Below are 16,670 nucleotides of genomic sequence, written 5' to 3'. Positions count from 1 at the left end.
TCTGCAGCTGCTATGCGCCTCCTCGTTGGTCGATCGAGCAGTTCGGTCGTATGCTAGATTGTTTGACGGCTAACTTGATGGGGCGCAGTCCGGTGGTGATAGCGGGGACTTCAACGCTTGGGCCGTGGAATGGGAAGCCGATCCACGAATCAACGGGGCAGATCCTGCTGGAATCACTGGCCATGTTGGATGTGGACTTGGCTAATGTCGGTACCAAAAGTACCTACAGCTGGAACGGCGCCGAGTCGATTATCGACGTTACGTTCTGGAGCCCTGGCCAAACGAGTAGTTCGAACTGGAGGGTAGATGATGGCTACACTCACAGCGACCACCTGGCGGTTCGCTACAGTATCGACTATACGACCAGCATTCAGCGGACGGAAGAAGGGGCGAGGCCTAGTCCTCGTATGTGGAAGACATCATACTTCGACGACGAGGTGTTTAAGGAAGCGCTCCGCCGCGAGCACAATACTCTCGGTCTGAGTGGCGAGCAGCTGGTAACAGTACTCTCGCGTGCATGCGATGCCACCATGCCTAGGAAAGTCCACCCTAGGAATGGGAGACCACCGGCTTACTGGTGGACTCAAGCAATTGCGAACCTGCGCCGCGCCTGCCTACGGGCAGGGAGGCGGATGCAGCGAGCACGCACAGAAGAGGAGCGTGTTGAACGACGGGTGGCGTTCGTGGCTGCTAGAGCCGCTCTGAAGACTGAGATTAGATCAAGCAAAAAAGCCTGCTTCGAGGGCCTGTGTCAAAGTGCCAACGCGAATCCATGGGGTGACGCCTGTAGGGTCATGATGGCCAAGACACGTGGAACGATCGCCCCTACAGAACGGTCTCCAGAGATGCTGGAGAGGATCATCCCACCTTCCCACGTCATGACCCAAGTCCCTGGCCTCCCTTTTTGGAGCTGCCAGGGGCCAGGGTGACCGACGAGGGAATAGTAACTGTGGCGGAACTTGCGGGCATTACACAGTCCCTTAGTGTAGGTAAGGCACCAGGACCGGATGGTATTCCGAACCTGGCCATTAAAGCGGCCATTGCCGATGCTCCCGAGATGTTCAGATCTGTCATGCAGAGATGCCTGGACGAGGGAGTCTTCCTGAAGCATGGAAAAGGCAGAGCTTGGTCCTATTGCCAAAGGCGGAAAACCACCGGGGGATCCGTCGGCATGTAGACCAATATGCCTGCTTGATATGGCGGAGAAGGTGCTCGAGAAGATCATCCTCAACAGGTTGTTGATACGCACGGAGGGTGCGGATGGTCTACCGAGTAACCAGTTTGGCTTCCGAAAGGGTAAGTCGACCGTAGACGCTATCTTGTCGGTTACCGAATTCGCGGAGATAGCTATCCAGCGTAAGAGGGGAGTTCGCTATTGTGCAGTAGTGACTCTCGACGTGAGGAATGCTTTCAATAGTCCCAGTTGGGCAGCTATTGCAGATGCGCTCCTGCGTCTTGGAATTCCCGAGTACCTGTACAAGATTCTCGGAAGCTACTTCCAGAATCGAGTACTGGTATACGACACGGAGGTGGGTCGGAAGTGTGTTGACATAACCTCAGGGCACTAAATTAATGATTTCGTGTGTGTTACTTCTACGTGAAGTTAAACGATTTACAATGATATGGAAATGCTAATATCATCTTCAAACTTGGACGTACATGATCATGATAGCATTAGAGGCGAAAGTAGTTCCGTTAGGATACGGCAGGCATGAAGAATGTTTTTATAGAAGTCGATTTGAAAGCGAGCGGAGGGCAATATTTGTGATGGCACATATCGCACGACCTTCCTTCTATAAGCTCCCGTATGAAGGGGAGGAAGAATATCAGTGTGGAAGCTGATATATCTCCACTGGCAAAAGGAAGGTGGTTTGACTTGCTCATATGCCATCGCGAGCGGAAGGATTTGCTATCGACGAGTACTGTCTCCAAATTTCTAATATGACATCAGCATTTAGTCGAATAGGATTTTTATTGCACAGTTCTGTTTTCTCATTGCGTCCGTCTCGTCGCAACCAACAGCTGCCTCGGAGAGAACAAAGCAGAGAAAGGCACTGCTGCTGTACCGTCGACCAATAACAGCTGAATTGATGGATGCCCCCACCAAGGGTAGTACACTAAAAGTTTGGAAGATGATATTAGCATTTCCATATCATTGTAAATCGTTTAACTTCACGTAGAAGTAACACACACGAAATCATTAATTTAGTGTACTACCCTTGGTGGGGGCATCCATCAATTCAGCTGTTATTGGTCGACGGTACAGCAGCAGTGCCTTTTTCTGCTTTGTTCTCTCCGAGGCAGCCAAGTTGGTTGCGACGAGACGGACGCAATGAGAAAACAGAACTGTGCAATAAAAATCCTATTCGACTAAATGCTGATGTCATATTAGAAATTTGGAGACAGTACTCGTCGATAGCAAATCCTTCCGCACGCGATGGCATATGAGCAAGTCAAACCACCTTCCTTTTGCCAGTGGAGATATATCAGCTTCCACACTGATATTCTTCCTCCCCCTTCATACGGGAGCTTGGCAGAAGGAAGGTCGTGCGATATGTGCCATCACAAATATTGCCCTCCGCTCGCTTTCAAATCGACTTCTATAAAAACATTCTTCATGCCTGCCGTATCCTAACGGAACTATCAATTCTATACTTTCGCCTCTAATGCTATCATGATCATGTACGTCCAAGTTTGGAAGATGATATTAGCATTTCCATATCATTATAACCTCAGGGGTTCCGCAAGGTTCCATACTGGGTCCGGTGTTATGGAACGTCATGTACGACGGTGTCTTGAGGTTGAAGTTCCCGGTGGGCGTGGTAATCGTTGGCTTCGCTGACGATATTACGCTGGAGGTCTACGGCGAATCGATCGAAGAGGTGGAGTTGACTGCAGCCCACTCGATCGCAATTGTGGAGGAGTGGATGAGTTCCAGGAAGTTAGAACTGGCTCACCACAAGACTGAGGTGGTTGTTGTTAACAACCGAAAGTCGGAGCAGCAAGCGGTGATAAGGGCAGGCAACTGCACGATCACCTCTGAACGCTCAATCAAACTCTTGGGGTAATAATCGACGATAAGCTCACCTTTGGTAGCCACGTCAATTACGACTGCAAGCGTGCCTTCACAGCAATAGTGGCATTGTCCCGGATGATGTCCAATAGCTCTGCGGTTTATGCCAGTAAGCGCAAGCTTCTGGCACGTGTCGCTCTGTCCATACTGAGGTATGGGGGCCAGCTTGGGTCACGGCCCTGCGTATTAATTGCTACAGAACGAAGTTAGAAAGTACGTATAGGCTCATGTGCCTAAGAGTTGCGAGCGCGTACCGTACCGTGTCGCACGATGCACTCTGCGTCATCACCGGTATGATGCCTATTGACATCGTTATCGGTGAAGACATAGAGTGCTTTGAAATGCGCGGCACGAGAGGCATCCGCAGGACTGTCAGGTTGGCCTCAATGGTCAAATGGCAGCGTACGTGGGACAGTTCCACTAAGGGTAGATGGACACATAGGTTGATACCGGAGATAGGTACGTGGGTCAAGAGGCGCCATGGGGAAATCACTTTCCACCTGACCCAGGTCCTTACAGGCCATGGTTGCTTCAGACAGTACCTACACCGGTTCGGACACTCGGCCTCGCCCGAGTGTCCGGTGTGCGTTGGTTTAGAGGAAACGGCGGAACACGTGTTGTTCGTGTGCCCGCGTTTTCGCACAATGCGTGACCACATACTTGCCACATGTGATCTGGACACTACCCCGGACAACCTAGTTCGGAGGATGTGTAAAGATGAAGTTAGCTGGAACGCCGTTTTATCGGCTATCGTCCAAATCGTCTCGGAGCTACACAGAAGGTGTCGCGTGAAAGTTGTCTCGAGGAATGGCTAGTTCAGGCGCAAATAAAAGGGTGGTCCAAGGATTCGGAGTCGGCTTCATGGGTCATACCGGTGCCCTGTGGTCGAACTCGATCCTTTTATCGAACAAGTGGCCGCGTGAAAAAAACATGGTATCGTCGCTTTCGCGGCGTCGGTCAACCGGGCGGGTTCCGAGCCCGAGGACGGAAAGGGGTCCTCGTCAAGGCTGGGGCAGGCGTAGGCACCGTGTCGGCAAGTCCCTCTGTGTGCTGGCGAATAGGCCCTATCGCAGAAAGGTCAATTTGGGGTGCACGCGGCATCATCATTCTTGATACCAGTCATGCAGAGGGAAGCAGGCGCGAAGTCGACCCTGCCCACCTTCCGAGGACATAGGGCGTGGTAAGGCCACCTGGAAAGCCGGCAATGCGCTGGCACGATACCATGGTGTTCTTCTAAAAAGCGAGTCACGATGTTCGATGCTGCAAGGACACGCAGCTAACCTCGAGGGTGCGCTGTGCACTGGCCCCCTTTGAAGCATTACTTTCTGGTTTTACCGAAGGGACGATGGGCTTGACGGCAATGGAAATGATTTAGTGGGTCGGGGATGCAGTCCTGCCTCCCTATTGGAGATGGCCCCTAACCCCGCACTTCCTGGTCAACCCAGGATGTCTGTTGAGCAGATTCCCCCTCCATTGTTTAGGAAGAAAAAAAACACACACACGCGCACACACACACACACACACACACACACACACACACACACACACACACACACACACACACACACACACACACACACACACACACACACACACACACACACACACACACACACACACACACACACAACGGCTGATAATAATGTTAGTCGTGAAAGATGCTGGGTCATTATGCCGAAGGCCATCAGGTCGAATGGTCTTCAGGCCCAGCGGTTGTTAGGCGGAATGGTCATTAGGCCGAATGGTCAATAGGCCAAATAACATGTAAGAAGGAAGATGTGAGAAGTAAGATATAGTGAAAATTGAGAAGTTTGAAGTGGAATGTGAGAAGTGAGATATGAGAAGTGAGAAGTGAGTAGCGAATAGTTAGGGGAGAGGAGTGTGAAGTGAGAAACGAGAATTGAGAATTGTGGAGTGAGAAGTAAGATGTGAAAAGTGAGCAGAGAATAGTGGAAAGTCAAGAGTGGGATGTGAGAATTACAAGTAGGGGGAAAGACGACTTTGGCAGGTTTTGTTCTATTATTGGCAGGGGGGTTTTTGTCGACCGAATTTTATGAAATTTTGCCACATTATTCTTTGATATGCAAAGAATGTTTAGGCCAAATTTGAGCCAGTCAAGTCAGTCATAAAAAAACCCCTGCCAATAATAGAACAAAACCTGCCAAAGCCGTATTTCCCCCTAGTAAATTAAGTTAGAAATGAGTGTGAAATGAATAGTGAAAAGTGAAAAGTGGGAGGTATATGAAAGAGAAAAGTAAGAAAGAGGGAAGAAATAAGAAGGAAGTTGTGAAAAACTAGAAGATTAGTGAAGAAAGAAGAAAAGAATAAAAAAGAAGATGAAAGAAGGAAAAGGAAGAAGGAACAAGGAAGATAAAAAGGAAGATTGTAGAAGGAAGTAAGCAGAAAGAAGGAATAAGGAAAAATGAAGAAGGAAGAAGGGAAAGGGAGAAAGAAGAAAGAATAAGGAAGAAGCCCTAGCAGCACAATTCAATCAATTCTGGTTGCAGCAACTTGTTTATGACCAGATTCAGTTACTTTAGCTTATTTTTAACATGTGTGCTACTCGGGAGGGGAAGTTAAAAGGGAGAAGGAAGAAAGAAAAAGAAAGAAGGAAAAAAGAAAAGGTAGAAAGAAGAAAGAAAAGGAAGGAAGAAGGAAGAGAAAGAAGGAAGAAAGAAGACGGAAGAAGGAAAAAAGAAAAAGGTAGAAAGAAGAAAGAAAAGGAAGGAACAAGGATAAAGGAAGAAGGAAGAGAAAGAAGGATGAAGAAGGAAAAAGGAAAAGTGAAGAAGGAAGAATGAAAGAGGATAAAGGATGAATGAAGAAGCAAAAAGGAAAAAGGAAGAAAGAGGAACCCGAGAGAAGGAAGAGGGCAGAAAGAAGAAGGAAGAAAAACTAAGGAAGAAAAAAAAGGAAGAAGAAAGTAGGTAGATGAAAGAAGGAAAAATAAAGAAGCAAAAAAGAAGAAGGAAGAAGGCACAATGATAATGAAAGAAGGAAAATAAAAGAATGAAAAAAAGGAGGAAGAAAAAATGAGGAAAAAGGGGAAAGGGAAAAAGAAGGAAAGAAAACAGAAGGAAAAATGAGGAAGAAGGGCGATGGAAGAAGGCAGAAGGGTAAAGAATGAAGGAAAAAGCATGATGGAATATGGAAGAAGGAAGAAAGAAGATGGAAGATGGAAAAAGGAAATAGAAATGGAAGAAGAAGAACGGAGAAAGAAGAAAGCAGGGAAAAAAGAAGGATGAGCAAAGAACAAAACGAAAGTAGGAAGAAAAAAGAAGGAAGATTAAAAAAGAGGATGGAAGAAAAAAGATGGGAGAGGTAAGCAGGAAGAAGGAAATAGAAATAAAAGAAGAACAATGACGAAAAATAATCAGGGGCCCTCCTTAGCCGTGCGGTAAGACGCGCGGCTACAAAGCAAGACCATGCTGAGGGTGGCTGGGTTCGATTCCCGGTGCCGGTCTAGGCAATTTTCGGATTGGAAATTGTCTCGACTTCCCTGGGTATAAAAGTATTATCGTGTTAGCCTCATGATATACAAATGCAAAAATGGTAACTAGGCTTAGAAACCTCGCAGTTAATAACTGCGGAAGTGCTGAATGAACACTAAGCTGCGAGGCGGCTCTGTCCCAGTGTGGGGATGTAATGCCAATAAGAACAATGAAGGAAAAAGGGAGAAAGCTGAAGAAAGAAATAAGAAGGCAGAAGCATAAAGGAAAAAAAATTGAAAAAAGAGAGAATTAAGAAAGAGTAAAGAAAAAGGTAGAAGGAAAAAAGTAGAAAAGGGAAGGAATAAGAACTAAGTTAAATCTAAAAAAGAAGGTTGGAGGAAAAATTATACATTTAAAAGGAAGAAAGAAGAAAAGAGATGAAGAAATGAAAAAACATGAAGGAGCAAGGAGGAAAGATGAAAAAGAAGAAAAGTAAAAAAGAGGAAAAAATTATATCGAAGGAAGAAGAAAAATCAATAACTTGCTTGTCACTTCTTATTTCCCTCCTTTTGCTTCGCATTTAACCTAATGACCATTCGACTTATTGCAGTACTCAAATCAATTTATGAAAAAGTGTTACTTAGGTGCTTTTGAAAAGTTAAGCGGGATTTCATCATATCGGCAGCTAACTGATGATTGTTCTCTCGGTTTTATTTTATTTTGTTTTCAAATAAACTTCTATTCTCTTTTTCAGATTACGGCAGATCAGTTGTTTGTAGTATGTTCAAAATGTGTAGTGTAGTAAAGTCTCTTCTATTCATACGAACATGTTCCACAAGTGACGTTTACTACTCAATATGTAGTAAACTCAAGCTTATTACTTTTTATTCATTCAACTCAATTGTCATTTCGATCAAATGTCATTCGACGAAATGGTATAGATCCACACTCATAAGACCGATGATTCTCGGACCATGTTCGAGAAGTACTTGCAAGCACTCAGCCCTAGTAACATTTTGGTTTTATATTTGTTTCAAAACACTCTTGTAGAGTAAATTATAGTCTTCAAAGAGCGTTATAAAACATAAAATGTTACTTGGGAGGGTATTCGAGAAACGCATGCTTACGAACATCTTTGGCGGTGTGCAAGAGAAAGATGTGTGTCGGCGAAGGATGGACTGCGATCTCACCCATCCCAGTATCCAGAAGGTTGCTAAAGCTGGAAGGGTACGATGGGCAGGGCAGTAGCGAGATAGGATGGTGGACCAATCACATTTCAATTTAATGAATGTGGGCCCAACCGAGGATGGTGAGATGAGGAATAATGAGATTTCATAGTAATGATGACATTCCTAAGTGTATCCTGATTCTATAGAAAAATCTTGGTTCACATATCTAAAAAAATAACTTTCAAAATATCGTAAGAGCATTTTTTGTTGAAATTGTTGTAGAAGTTGAAGTCTAGAACTTCAACTTCTGGTCAAAGAGAAATTAGGTAGAATGAAGATAATTTAAAGATTCTGACTAGAGCTAGAATCCAAACAAAGCCTGAGACCCTGAATCAAAAAAATATCAAAGAATTACTGTGATATTTACATAAAAAACTAATATTTAAACAAATCTGAAATGTGAAAAAATATGCTTTGTACCTGTTTCTAAATAGAATCCAAGCTTTCAAAAAACTTACCTCTCACTGGTGTGCATCTTGTAGTAAACCGAATACGATATGACCTCGTCCGGATTCTTGGCCGGTTCCAGCCAGCTCAGCGTGATGAAGCGCGGTTTCACAATCTGCGCCTGCAGATCTCGTGGTGGTCCCGGTAGAGGCGCCGCAAACTTTCCGCTTCCGTCTAGCGGTAGCAGGTGCGATTTGGAGTATTTCCGTGTGACAGCATTGATGGGATATTGGGAGTTAGAAAAGTGGCTTATTCCGGTGTCGCCATTTTCGGACCCCGTCAGCGATTGGTACAGTTTGTTCGGGTCTTCGTTCGGTCGGAGGGCGTAGATTTTGCCGGAGTCGTCATCGTCTTCGTCGTGATCTTCCTCGTGCTCGAGGTAGTCGTCGTCCGTGTAGTCATCGTACTGGAACTTGTTCTGATTGATGTTGGCTTTGTCTTTAGTGCGGGACAGCAAGCTATCCAGGATTCCTTTGGACAATTTCGGGTCGGAATGGATGGGTTTTTCGTAGGATTTCATTTTCCCCTGATTTTGATAGTACTTCTTATTCTTGTGTCGTTTTTGTCCTTATCGTGTGAAGTCGAAAATTCGTAAGAACCAAAGTACGCATGCAAAACCACGAGGTCCAATAAATCATAATCAAACAAAATTTTGCAATGGAACGTAACCAACACATATCGATAAATCGCGCATCCAACGGAGAACGAGAAATGAAACGAAATCAGAAAAGAAATTCACGAAAAATGTCATTTCATATATAACAGAATAAGCACTAAGTTGTAACGAGTCAATCGTTGCGGGGAATTGCAGCTCACTGCCCTTCATAGGGAAGGAGTAGTTGCCAATGCAAAAAAAAACACAATAAATTACCTGGTTCGATGATCTCGAGGCGGGCCGCAGCTTGCACACTCCCAGCCGGATTGGTCCCAATGCATTGAAACATTCCGGCGTCGGAGCCAATCAGGCCGAATATTTTGAGGTTATGGCTGTGGCAGCGAAAAGAAAACCGAAAACGAAAAGAAAAATGAAAATCAGTCAATTGGACAAAATTTATTGACCCGAGGCAAGGTTAACAGCTGCACGAGAAGATAATAATAAGCCGATTTTTCATTCCCTTAAATTGTGATATAATTTATCAGATTTTTCAGAAGCAAAATACTCACCCTCCAACAATCTGCATATACTCATTAGGCGTAATCAAGTCGCCATTCTTCAGCCACTGGATGATGGGCGTCGGTTTGCCGTGGATCGAACACTGCAGCTCCAACTCCTCCTTCTCGTAGGCAACCTTGTCCTCCGGACTGAGGATAAACTTCGGTGGCACTTGCACTTGAACAGTTGCCGAGGCATCCAACGAATCCTCCGAGTTGCTCGCCCTACACTGATAGTCTCCAGCATCCAGGTCCTGTATGGAGTTGATCTGGAGCGATCCCGTTCCTATAATTCGAAACCTCGAGTCCAAATCGTTCATATCTATTTCCTCGCCGTTGCGTAGCCACTTGATCGTGGGCTTTGGATTCCCATTGGCTACACAGTCCAGGATGACCGTGTCGCCTTCTTTGACCGTCTGCGGTTGAGGCACTATCACAAACGAGGGCGGCTCGAAGCTCTGGGGTTGTCCGGCGGTGGACTTGATGTTGAGGTTGGACTTACTGCTCAAGTTGGAGAATATCCCGGACGAGACGTTGCACTGGTAGGTCCCCCGATCAGCTGGGATGACTTCGTCGATTTCAAGCGCTCCCGAAGGTAACAGCAGCATCCGGGTGTAGTCCATCCGGACTGGTGACTCATCCTTGAGCCACTCGACGTGGTAGCGTGCCTCTAGATTGAAGGGCAGAGGGCTGGACATGCATTTGAAGTACGCCGTTTGGCCCGTGTACAGGTAGATTTCGTGTGAGTCCTGGTTGATTTCGGGACGATCTGTAATGAATATTTATCGCGTAGAAGAGGGGAAAATATGAAGCCTCTATTGTGATTTTTCGCTTATTTATTGAGTTTGTAGACTTATTTCTTGTTGGGCATTACAAAGAAAGTGGATTGAATAAAGCCATTTTTTCCCCAGTAGTGCAAACAATATTTTCGAGAATAACCTAAAGTCGAGGGATATAAACCGCGTAGATTCCAAAATGTGCTTGATAAACCGCATAAATAATACTGAACTTAGGTAAAAAACGGCTTAAAAAGCAACTGCAGTATAAATGTATTATGGAATATTTTATGAACATCGTGACCGTACAATTCGTATAGTTGCTCTACTTCGTGATTGACTAGAACTTGCAAAAAATTACTGACAACCTTGAGGTTCTTGAGGGCTGGAGGTAAGTAGCTATCCATTCTCAAATTACACGTTTCGGGAGCTAATATATTCAGTCAATAACGTCGCCGGCTACATCCTTCCGGTCATATAGGATGGTAAGGATTGTTAATCCGACTTCCGTTCCGTACTAGATACCGACATCGCCTCTGCATCTCCACAATTGTGTTAGGATAGGGTATTGTTATTATTGTTAGCTCAGACTAAGGCCGGAGTGGCCTGTGCAGTACATAAAAGCTTTCTTCATTCGGTTCGGTGATTTCTTAGAACTCGATGAATTGTAGCATCTGTGAGAACATCACGTTGAAACGGTGAGGGGGCACGTGGGAAGGGGCATCTGTTATTTTTTATCATGTGACCGACAGGGCACCCGTGTTCCCTTAAAATGTCATTTTCATAATTCTAACAATTTTCAACCGACTTAGATAATTTCAACCGTTATGGAAACATAAATTTATATACTTTTCATATGTTCCGGATCATCCAAGAAATTTCTGGAGTACGGCCCTTAAGTATAGTATACACACGTTACCAGAAGACTATTGACTTGTTGTGTTTAACTTTATCTAGAATTTAAGAAACCCATAAATAAAGTTGAAAAAAATAAACTGTCGACTTGTTTCAAAACGTGTACATACCCTTTGTGTGATCCTCAGAATAGAATGTGGAAGTACTTTTTTCCTCCGGAAGTTCCTTTAGAAGTTTCTCCGGATGTTCCTCCGGAACTTCCTGGAATTCCTTCGGAAGTTCCTCTGGGAATTCCTTCGGAAGTTCCTCCGGGAATTCCTTCGGAAGTTCCTCCGAGAATTCCTCCGGAAGTTCCTCCGAGAATTCCTCCGGAAGTTCCTCCTGGAAATCCTCCGGAAGTTCCTCAGGGAATTCCTCCGAAAGTTCCTCCGGGAATTCCTCCGGAAGTTCCTCCGAGAATTCCTCCGGAAGTTCCTCCGGGAATTCCTCCGGAAGTTCCTCCGGAAGTTCCTCCGGGAATTCCTCCGGAAGTTCCTCCGGGAATTCCTCCGGAAGTTCCTCCGGAATTCCTCCGGAAGTTCCTCCGAGAATTCCACCGAAGTTCCTCCGGGAATTCCTCCGGAAGTTCCTCCGAATTCCTCCGGAAGTTCCTCCGGAAGTTCCTCCGGAAGTTCCTCCGGAAGTTCCTCCGGAAGTGCCTCCGGAAGTTTCTCCGGAAGTTTCTCCGAATTCCTCCGGAAGTTCCTCCGAATTCCTCCGGAAGTTCCTCCGAATTCCTCCGAAGTTCCTCCGGGAATTCCTCCGGAAGTTCCTCCGAATTCCTCCGAAGTTCCTCCGGGAATTCCTCCGGAAGTTCCTCCGGAATTCCTCCGGAAGTTCCTCCGGGAATTCCTCCGAAGTTCCTCCGAATTCCTCCGGAAGTTCCTCCGGGAATTCCTCCGGAAGTTCCTCCGAATTCCTCCGAAGTTCCTCCGGGAATTCCTCCGGAAGTTCCTCCGAATTCCTCCGAAGTTCCTCCGAATTCCTCCGGAAGTTCCTCCGAATTCCTCCGAATTCCTCCGAAGTTCCTCCGAATTCCTCCGAAGTTCCTCCGGGAATTCCTCCGGAAGTTCCTCCGAATTCCTCCGAAGTTCCTCCGGAATTCCTCCGGAAGTTCCTCCGGAAGTTCCTCCAAATTCCTCCGAAGTTCCTCCGAATTCCTCCGGAAGTTCCTCCGGGAATTCCTCCGGAAGTTCCTCCGAATTCCTCCGGAAGTTCCTCCGAATTCCTCCGAAGTTCCTCCGAATTCCTCCGGAAGTTCCTCCGGGAATTCCTCCGAAGTTCCTCCGAAATTCCTCCGAAGTTCCTCCGAATTCCTCCGGAAGTTCCTCCGAATTCCTCCGGAAGTTCCTCCGGGAATTCCTCCGGAAGTTCCTCCGGAATTCCTCCGGAAGTTCCTCCGAATTCCTCCGGAAGTTCCTCCGAATTCCTCCGAAGTTCCTCCGGGAATTCCTCCGGAAGTTCCTCCGAATTCCTCCGGAAGTTCCTCCGAATTCCTCCGAAGTTCCTCCGAATTCCTCCGAAGTTCCTCCGGGAATTCCTCCGAAGTTCCTCCGAATTCCTCCGAAGTTCCTCCGGGAATTCCTCCGGAAGTTCCTCCGAATTCCTCCGGAAGTTCCTCCGAATTCCTCCGGAAGTTCCTCCGAATTCCTCCGGAAGTTCCTCCGGGAATTCCTCCGAAGTTCCTCCGAATTCCTCCGAAGTTCCTCCGGGAATTCCTCCGGAAGTTCCTCCGAATTCCTCCGGAAGTTCCTCCGAATTCCTCCGAAGTTCCTCCGAATTCCTCCGGAAGTTCCTCCGGGAATTCCTCCGAAGTTCCTCCGGGAATTCCTCCGGAAGTTCCTCCGAATTCCTCCGGAAGTTCCTCCGGGAATTCCTCCGGAAGTTCCTCCGAATTCCTCCGGAAGTTCCTCCGGGAATTCCTCCGGAAGTTCCTCCGAAATTCCTCCGGAAGTTCCTCCGGGAATTCCTCCGGAAGTTCCTCCGGAATTCCTCCGGAAGTTCCTCCGAATTCCTCCGAAGTTCCTCCGGGAATTCCTCCGGAAGTTCCTCCGAATTCCTCCGAAGTTCCTCCGAATTCCTCCGGAAGTTCCTCCGAATTCCTCCGGAAGTTCCTCCGGAATTCCTCCGAAGTTCCTCCGAATTCCTCCGGAAGTTCCTCCGAATTCCTCCGGAAGTTCCTCCGGGAATTCCTCCGGAAGTTCCTCCGAATTCCTCCGGAAGTTCCTCCGGAATTCCTCCGGAAGTTCCTCCGGGAATTCCTCCGGAAGTTTCTCCGAATTCCTCCGAAGTTCCTCCAGGAATTCCTCCGGAAGTTCCTCCAGGAATTCCTCCGGAAGTTCCTCCAGGAATTCCTCCGGAAGTTCCTCCGAATTCCTCCGGAAGTTCCTCCGGGAATTCCTCCGGAAGTTCCTCCGAATTCCTCCGAAGTTCCTCCGAATTCCTCCGAAGTTCCTCCGAATTCCTCCGAAGTTCCTCCGGGAATTCCTCCGGAAGTTCCTCCGAATTCCTCCGAATTCCTCCGGAAGTTCCTCCGAATTCCTCCGGAAGTTCCTCCGGGAATTCCTCCGGAAGTTCCTCCGAAGTTCCTCCCAATTCCTCCGAAGTTCCTCCGGAATTCCTCCGGAAGTTCCTCCGGGAATTCCTCCGGAAGTTCCTCCGGGAATTCCTCCGGAAGTTCCTCCGGGAATTCCTCCGGAAGTTCCTCCGGGAATTTCTCCGGAAGTTCCTCCGGGAGTTCCTCTGGGAATTCCTCCGGAAGTTCCTCCGGAAGTCCCTTCAGGAATTCCTCCGGAAATTGCTCCGGAAGTTCCTCCGGGAATTCCTTTGGAAGTTCCTCCGAGAATTTCTCCGGAAGTTCCTCCGGGAATTTCTCCGAAAGTTTCTTCGGGAATTCCTCCGGAAGACAGTTCCTCCGGGAATTCCTCCAGAAGTTCATCCGGGAATTCCTCCAGAAGTTCCTCCGGGAATTCCTCCAGAAGTTCCTCCGGGAATCCCTCCAGAAGGTCCTTCGGGAATTCCTCCAGAAGTTCCTCCGGAAGTTCCTCCGGGAATTCCTCCGAGAATTCCTCTGGTAGTTACTCCGGGAGTTATGCCGAAGGTTCCACCAGATATTAGTTGAAAAGATCCTGCAAGGATTCTTTGGGAAATTCCTCCATGAGTTTTTCCCTGAATTCCTATAAAAGTTTTATCAAATTCCTCCGGAACTTTTCTCCAGGATTTCTTCCGGAAGACAACAAATTCCTTTAGAAATGGAAGCACACGAAAATTTCTCAGAAAATTATGTATATATGGTACATGCTCTTGGTGGTCCTTAAAATAGAATTTGATCTCAACATATATTCTGCGTTATCCAACAAATGTGTGGTGTAAGTCTTATGTGTAGCTGTTTTGTAACACAAAAAGCTCAAGATCTTGTGGCTACAATGAGAATAAAATCACCTGCAAACCAACAATTTTCTTGAAGAATCTGTCTACATATGCACGACATATGTAAGCAACAAAGTTATTTGCCTTTTACAATGCCTTTAAGGTAACATGCAGGGGCTCCTAAATATAAAATGCTGCTCAGTTGAGCACAGTTTGTTCTGCCGCCGATCAGAAACATTTCGGCAAACAGCAATGAACCAAATCACTATTTTTCAACTTATCTGTTTTGTTTTTAACGTGCAACAACCCATAATTATCCAAGAAGTCATTTTAATGCAACGTCAAAGCAACAAAAATGAAACCCGGTGTGTTTTTGAACATGGCAAGAAACTTTAATGAGGCTTGGTGTTCCTTCAAAGTATCCAATACAATCTATTAGAAACAAGCTGCTATTTAAAAGATGTTGATCGTCCTAGTTGGGTTAGAATAGAATGTGTTCTCATCATATGTTCAGGGCTATTCAAGAAATGGCAAATTTACATTCGTAAATGAAGATCTATCAGGGAGTATTTTCTGACTCGTCCTAGAAATAGCAAGGTCGCATTCTGTTCTAACGCGTATAACTGTTCTAACCTTAAGGCCTTACTCCAAGGATTTCTTGGGTGACCCGGGATATATACTGTGAATGCATTCTATGCTAAGTACCACAAAGAGCATGTAGCATATTTGAAACTGGTTGAAAGGCCTTTGGTTACGCGTGTAAACTCTTAGGTCCTACTTCAAGGATTTCTTGTATAACTATGGACAAAAGCTATAAACCTTGAGAGTATATGAGTTTCCGCTTCCAAAACGGCCAAAATTGTCTAAATCGGTGGAAAAGTTTTGAAGCTATGGAAATATCAATTTATTTTCCTGTCGGTCATCTACGTGTGTTTTTTGTTAGTTGCATAAGGGACATCATGGTCTTGATAATTTCATACGAAACAAAGTTCAGACTAACTTTTTCACCAACATCGGCTTGGTTTGGCGCGAAATGTGTTTATTATACTGATCATAAACTATTGAAATTTGAAATAGTTCATATTGAATAGTTTATTTGAATGTATTTATTGACTTTGCGTGATACGATAATCTTGAGCAAGTCTAAAAAAAATTCTAGTAATAAAACTGATCAAAACTCACCTGCAATAGCCACCCGGGCCGAACGACTCACGATCGTCCCCACGCCGTCCACCGTGAGCAAGCACTGGTAGAACCCCGTCAGCCCTCGGTTGCTCTCGACCGTGCTGATGTACAGCGACCCGTTGGTCAGCTGCGACCGGAAGGTGTCTCCCACGATTCCGATGTCCTGCCCGTCCGGGCCGCGCCACCGAATGTTTGGGGCTACCTTTCCCTCGCGCAACAGCATCGCCTTCGGGTCCAGCCGGCCGGCACACTGCAACAGGGCGGAGTTTCCCTCCGGTACGGTCAGATCCGCCGGTTCCACTGTGAACTCCAGCGCTGCAAGAAAGAAGAAAATCGAGAGGGAAAACGTTCCCCAGTCAGTGATGATAAATGACTCGTTGCTGTTTCCAATTAATCAACCGATCAGTCGCGGGCGATAACTTAATTAAATTTCGAGCGATTAAGTGCGAAGCGGGCTGCCGGGTGCTGCACTTCGCTTAATTGTAATCACATGTTGTGATCGTTTGGCGGGGATGGGCAGCCGGCGGCGATTGCAGAAGAATTAATGTGGCGATTTAAGGGTTAGCATTCATCAACCAAACTGGATGCACCAGATGGGATGCAGCCGGTTACCATCCATCAATGGGTGGATGCGAAATGCAGTTTTGTGCTGCGTGGATGTGGATGAGGGTTCGCCGCATCGCGTCGCTGCGATGCCTGCGGCTTTTTGTTTGAGGGGAAACCATATCGAGATGAGTGAAGTGTAAAAGCATAAAAATATTTCACACGACCATTTGCTCATTGAGTTGGGTTTGCGTGGGAGGAACTGGTTACAGGATAAAATAAGTAATTAATTTTAGCACGCAATGAGCAGAAGTTGATAAATAATATACTCCAATCAACTCGTTTACTTATAAAGGAAATTAGGATCGGAGACCGCCTATTGATGTGGATAAGACGGGTTCTACGAACTATGATTAACAAGAGCTCGGAAATAATATGTGAATGATAATTCCATCAATAGTGTCAGTATTATGTCAGGATATTATCGATTTGATCCACATAGCTTGGCGGTGTTTTTTTGCTGGTTCGCAATCAGTTATGCTTTTATGGGCAGAATATGAATCCCTAAATA

General features: G+C 46.2%; 1 protein-coding gene across 2 annotated transcripts in view; it reads right to left on the bottom strand.

Annotated features, from left to right (window-relative positions):
- The window catches only part of LOC134210599 (neogenin), a 565,173-nt gene that overhangs the window by 13,805 nt on the left and 534,698 nt on the right, over positions 1–16,670 (bottom strand). The window contains exons 2-5 of one of the 2 annotated variants that reach the window (XM_062686716.1): positions 15,554–15,871; positions 9,345–10,101; positions 9,052–9,167; positions 8,192–8,747 (exon numbers count right to left, since the gene is read on the bottom strand). In XM_062686716.1, the coding sequence (XP_062542700.1) occupies positions 8,192–8,747; positions 9,052–9,167; positions 9,345–10,101; positions 15,554–15,871 (1,747 nt within the window). The remainder of the gene's footprint in view (positions 1–8,191; positions 8,748–9,051; positions 9,168–9,344; positions 10,102–15,553; positions 15,872–16,670) is intronic. The other variant, XM_062686717.1, reaches the window with a different exon arrangement.

This window comes from Armigeres subalbatus, chromosome 2 (assembly GCF_024139115.2).
Source record: "Armigeres subalbatus isolate Guangzhou_Male chromosome 2, GZ_Asu_2, whole genome shotgun sequence".
Lineage (NCBI taxonomy): Eukaryota > Metazoa > Arthropoda > Insecta > Diptera > Culicidae > Armigeres > Armigeres subalbatus.
Note: the sequence above shows the minus strand (reverse complement) of the source record. Positions and strands in the feature narration are given on the sequence as shown.